The sequence below is a fragment of the Oncorhynchus mykiss genome, chromosome 12 (assembly GCF_013265735.2).
Source record: "Oncorhynchus mykiss isolate Arlee chromosome 12, USDA_OmykA_1.1, whole genome shotgun sequence".
Classification (NCBI taxonomy): domain Eukaryota; kingdom Metazoa; phylum Chordata; class Actinopteri; order Salmoniformes; family Salmonidae; genus Oncorhynchus; species Oncorhynchus mykiss.
This window is the reverse complement of record NC_048576.1, coordinates 5,604,396-5,610,395: the sequence shown is the minus strand read 5'-3', so window position 1 is coordinate 5,610,395 and position 6,000 is coordinate 5,604,396. Positions and strand designations below refer to the sequence as shown.

The 6,000-nt window shown below is 41.2% G+C and overlaps 1 protein-coding gene across 1 annotated transcript in view; it reads left to right on the top strand.

The window, feature by feature from the left end:
- The first annotated feature begins 2,659 nt into the window (after positions 1 to 2,659).
- LOC110536877 (MOB kinase activator 3B) overlaps positions 2,660 to 6,000 on the top strand; it is a 66,790-nt gene continuing 63,449 nt past the window's right edge. Inside the window, exon 1 of the mRNA XM_036936765.1 lies at positions 2,660 to 3,159. Coding sequence (XP_036792660.1) covers positions 3,152 to 3,159 — 8 coding nt within the window. The 5' untranslated portion in view covers positions 2,660 to 3,151. The remainder of the gene's footprint in view (positions 3,160 to 6,000) is intronic.

The following is a 6,000-nucleotide window of genomic DNA, read 5'->3' as shown; positions in this document are numbered from 1 at the left end:
ATACCACTGCTATCAGGATTAGCATCACTATGGTCTGTGATACCACTGCTATCAGGAGTAGCATCACTATGGTCTGTGATACCACTGCTATCAGGAGTAGCACCACTATGGGTCCCCCCCACTATGGTGGTGCTACTACCATTGCTATAAGGATACAATATAAACACAACATGTAGTGTTTCATGAGCTGAAATAAAAGATCCCAGACATTTTCCATATTCACAAAAAGCTTATTCCTCTCAAAAGTTGTGCACAAATTTGTTTACATCTTTGTTAGTGAGCATTTCTCATTTGCCATGATAATCCATCCACCTGACAGGTGTGGCATATCAAGCTGATTAAACAGCATGATAATTACACAGGTGCACCTTGTGCTGGGGACAATAAGAGGCCACTCTAAAATATGCGGTTGTGTCCCAACACAATGCCACAGATGTCTCAAGTTTTGAGGAAGTGTACAATTGGCATGCTGACTGCAGGAATGTCCACCAGAGCTGTTGCCAGAGAATTTAATGTTAATTTCTCTACCATAAACCGCCTCCAACGTCGTTTTAGAGAATTTGACAGCACATCCGATTTCTTCACCTACAGGATCGTTTGAGACCAGCCACCAGGACAGCTGATGAAACATGATTATTTCAGTCTGTAATAAAGCCCTTTGTGGGGAAAACTTATTCTGATTGCCTCGGCCTGGCTCCCCAGTGGGTGTGTCAGGCCGAGCCTGCGGCCATGCCAAGTCACGTGAAACCCATAGATTAAGGGGCCTAATTAATTTATTTCAATTGACTGATTTTCTTATATGAACTGTAACTCAGTGAAATCGCTGAAATTGTTGTACGTTGCAGTTATATTTATGTTCAGCATATTTAAGTAAGCATTTCACTATTAGAAATGTAGTATGAACACACAGGTCCAGCAACAGGCACCGAGTCAAACAATACTAACAGACTGCTCCAGTGTCTATGGGGGCGACAGTGTTGATCAAATCAAATCAAATCAAAGTATATTTGTCACGGCGAATAAAACAGGTGTAGACCTTACAGCTCTGTTTCTCCTCTGATACAGGTAACTTCACAGCACCAATGAGAGGAGTCTACTACCTCAAATTCACCTCCATGGGTTGGTTTTGTTGGTGTTGAGTTACTATGGTGGGTTATAGTGGGCTAGTATAGTAGGCTCCAGTGTAAATGTCCTATTCTTGTTCATTGGTTTCTACTGTTACAATATCACATACCTTCTATATGGATTAAGCCCAATGTCATTTAATCAGAGAATAAATTAACTGATTTTAAAACAACAATCATTTTTGCATCACTAGAATAGACGAGAAGCGTCATACAGTACCGTATTTCCTTACTTCCCCACTAGAGAGCAGTGTTGTCAGAAAATAAGTACTTTACAGCAGGTGTTCCCAAACTTTTTCACACGGGGACCCTTTCCCCGCGTTGACCAGCATCACATGTTCCACCCCCTTCCGCACGCACGAAACACGTCTATTCCTATGGGAACTATCGCTGTTCGTGACACAAACTGTTCACATCCCCCCGTTGTTGTTGGTGGAGAGTTTTTTCAGGTTTAAAGCTGATTTCCTGGAATTCTACACGTTATCATGAGGTGCTTATATAAAAAATGTTCCGTTTTAAAGATACTTTCCTTGTAATTCTATACGTTTATTCATGTGATATTTGAGTGACAAAAAAAAAAGGTACAACAATATCTATGGGCTAAAAACATGTTAGCTGACGTGGGCTAGTTGATCTGGACATTTCTGACAAGTTATAAATATCTCTCCGTGGTCTGAAATGACTGACAGGACAAGAGGAAGTGATGATTCACTACCCGATATAGAAATTGCACCTTGTGCATTCTACTATTACAATTTTCAAGTGTCAGTTTAAAGGAGGACTGAGTTCTGCAGGTCCCCCCTGCCGGCTCGGTTTGGGAACCACTACAGTGTATGTAGGCTACTTTGTAACAAGACCCTTCTGAGAGATTTGTTCCCAGGATTAGGCTGTAATAAATATATCCCCTCACTTTATTTCCAACAGCCCATATTGCAATTCAAAGAGAAAGTTGTAGTCCGTTCTCCCTTTAGCCCAAAGACCGGCAGGTGGCGATATCGATGGTTTCATCTTACCATCCAAATGCATTGTACGCAGCTGGCACTACATTCATATCCCCATGGACCTATGCGTACCTAAAACATTCTCCATTCAGGCTGCAAAGGTATCGATCTCCTACTTAACTAGATGTATTGGCGAGGAGGGGATTTCTTCTGAAAATATGCTTACTTTGTGTGTGAGACGCCATTTTACACCACCATGCTAATGGCTAATGCTACTTCCTGATGTTACTGCTGCATTCAGTAATCAGACTGCTGCATTCAGTAATCAGACTGCTGCATTCAGTAATCAGACTGCTGCATTCAGTAAACAGACTGCTGCAATCTGATTGACTGAAACCACAATATGTCACATCTGGGACTAGCATTCCTAGGCATTAGCCCCTCTAGCATGGTGGTGAAAAATTGTGTTTCATAAAGAAAGTACACATATTTCCCCAGTTCCCCCCCCCCCCCCACCCCCTCCTTCTCGACAATAAATCTAGTTAAGGAGGAAATCAACGCCTTTGCAGCCTGAAGATGGAGAATGTTTTAGGTAAAGCCGGTCCACGGGAGGATATGTGAATATTGCAGGCTGCATACAATGTGTTTTGACGGTAAAAGGGAAAGGACTCAATATCGCCATCTGCCAGCCTTTGGGCTACTCTCGTTTTGAAACACAACATCGTTTAATCTCATCAATGGGACTGACACCCAGAGGTGTAAACTACTCAAAGTAAAACATACTTTTAAGTCGTTTTTTCGGGGGGGGTATCTGTACTTTATCTACATTTTTGACTACTTTTGCTTCACTATAGACAGTAATGTAACTTTTTACTGCATACATTTTCTCTGACACCCAAACGTATTCGTAACATTTTGAATGCTTGGCATTTATCAAGAGGACATCCCCGGTCATCCCTATATTTGCTATAGGCGTTTCTATTGTCTCTTTCCTCTCCCCGTGGAACAGCCGTAGCGGGACAGAGGAATGTGTTCATTCTAGTCGAACGACGGCAGGAGAGCGCAACGGTTGGATACAGATAACTGATGTTCAGGTAAGAACGATACGCACTAACAAATAGGCATGTTACATGTTTATAATTTCATGATAAATGTTTTTATATGGCACTTTAAAGAGTCTTATGTGTATGTGTTTATACCCTGGTCATCTAACGCATAGCGTTATTTTGCTACATCGAAAGTTTGACCTTTGATGTAAAGGCTAACAATGTTTCAACTTTCGTAACTGTTTGCTCGTTTTCTTTTCGGTCATTTTGGCCTTTCAGTAGGTGTCCGTGTTAACACTGATCAGTCTAATGATCTAATACGCTTGTTCAAATTGAATAACAGAATATTAGTTTCAATTTCTCAAGTTCTTCATTCTGATCCACTCGTTTAATTGAATAGAAAGCTGTTTTACATTTTACACATTTTCTACACTGTAAATTGTAGATTTTGATATCGTTTTTCCAATTTTGCAATTTATCTTTATTCGTTGGGTGAGGGGAGGGGGGGGGGGGGTAAAATATTGATGTGGCTGGGAGAAACGGGGTAATTTCTAAATATGTGGTTGAAGTGGACGCTACCACTTCAGTTCGGGGTAGAATAGCCTTGTCTACACTATACAATAAAGTGGAACATTTTAATGTGGCCCTTGGAGGCGAAGTCACACACACACACACACACACACACACACACACACACACACACACACAACTAGCGCTCCCCAAGGCAATGCGATAGGCTACCATTATAACGGCAGTGGTGCGTTGTCAGGACACCGAATGAAGTTACATCTTGGTAATGTCACAGACTACTAGAAACATGGGAGTTGCGTGCATCAGACCCTACAGGCTACAATGTTATCCTCAATCCCCTGCGTATACCAACACCTTGCATAGACAGTCTTAACAGCTAGTCATTTACTAATCTGTTCGTAATGGTATGTTGTTTTATGTACACGTTCAAATGAAGTAGCCTCGTAGGATTATTGTCTTGCGTCGAGAAGGATTGCACGTCCCGGTCGGGCTCATTGGCTGCTCTCGGACGCCTGTGATGGACACCTTTGCAACTTGCATAGCTACGGGGCGTGGGTTCTGGTAAAGCCCGGTCTGAGAGAGCAATTTTACGGTCCATTATTACAAGTAGACAGACTACTGTTCACCATATAGAGAGACTAGTGTCTACTCTAGACTACTGTTCACCATTTAGAGACTAGTGTCTACTCTAGACTACTGTTCACCATATAGAGACTAGTGTCTACTCTAGACTACTGTTCACCATATAGAGAATAGTGTCTACTCTAGACTACTGTTCCCCATATAGAGAGACTAGTGTCTACTCTAGACTACTGTTCACCATATAGAGACTAGTGTCTACTCTAGACTACTGTTCACCATATAGAGACTAGTGTCTACTCTAGACTACTGTTCACCATATAGAGACTAGTGTCTACTCTAGACTACTGTTCACCATATAGAGACTAGTGTCTACTCTAGACTACTGTTCACCATATAGAGAATAGTGTCTACTCTAGACTACTGTTCACCATATAGAGAATAGTGTCTACTCTAGACTACTGTTCACCATATAGAGAGACTAGTGTCTACTCTAGACTACTGTTCACCATATAGAGACTAGTGTCTACTCTAGACTACTGTTCACCATATAGAGACTAGTGTCTACTCTAGACTACTGTTCACCATATAGAGAATAGTGTCTACTCTAGACTACTGTTCCCCATATAGAGAATAGTGTCTACTCTAGACTACTGTTCACCATATAGAGAATAGTGTCTACTCTAGACTACTGTTCCCCATATAGAGACTAGTGTCTACTCTAGACTACTGTTCACCATATAGAGAATAGTGTCTACTCTAGACTACTGTTCCCCATATAGAGAGACTAGTGTCTACTCTAGACTACTGTTCACCATATAGAGAATAGTGTCTACTCTAGACTACTGTTCACCATATAGAGAATAGTGTCTACTCTAGACTACTGTTCCCCATATAGAGAGACTAGTGTCTACTCTAGACTACTGTTCACCATATAGAGAATAGTGTCTACTCTAGACTACTGTTCCCCATATAGAGAGACTAGTGTCTACTCTAGACTACTGTTCCCCATATAGAGACTAGTGTCTACTCTAGACTACTGTTCCCCATATAGAGACTAGTGTCTACTCTAGACTACTGTTCACCATTTAGAGACTAGTGTCTACTCTAGACTACTGTTCCCCATATAGAGACTAGTGTCTACTCTAGACTACTGTTCACCATATAGAGACTAGTGTCTACTCTAGACTACTGTTCCCCATATAGAGACTAGTGTCTACTCTAGACTACTGTTCACCATATAGAGACTAGTGTCTACTCTAGACTACTGTTCACCATATAGAGACTAGTGTCTACTCTAGACTACTGTTCACCATATAGAGAATAGTGTCTACTCTAGACTACTGTTCCCCATATAGAGAGACTAGTGTCTACTCTAGACTACTGTTCACCATATAGAGACTAGTGTCTACTCTAGACTACTGTTCACCATATAGAGACTAGTGTCTACTCTAGACTACTGTTCACCATATAGAGACTAGTGTCTACTCTAGACTACTGTTCACCATATAGAGACTAGTGTCTACTCTAGACTACTGTTCACCATATAGAGACTAGTGTCTACTCTAGACTACTGTTCACCATATAGAGAATAGTGTCTACTCTAGACTACTGTTCACCATATAGAGAGACTAGTGTCTACTCTAGACTACTGTTCACCATATAGAGACTAGTGTCTACTCTAGACTACTGTTCACCATATAGAGACTAGTGTCTACTCTAGACTACTGTTCACCATATAGAGAATAGTGTCTACTCTAGACTACTGTTCCCCATATA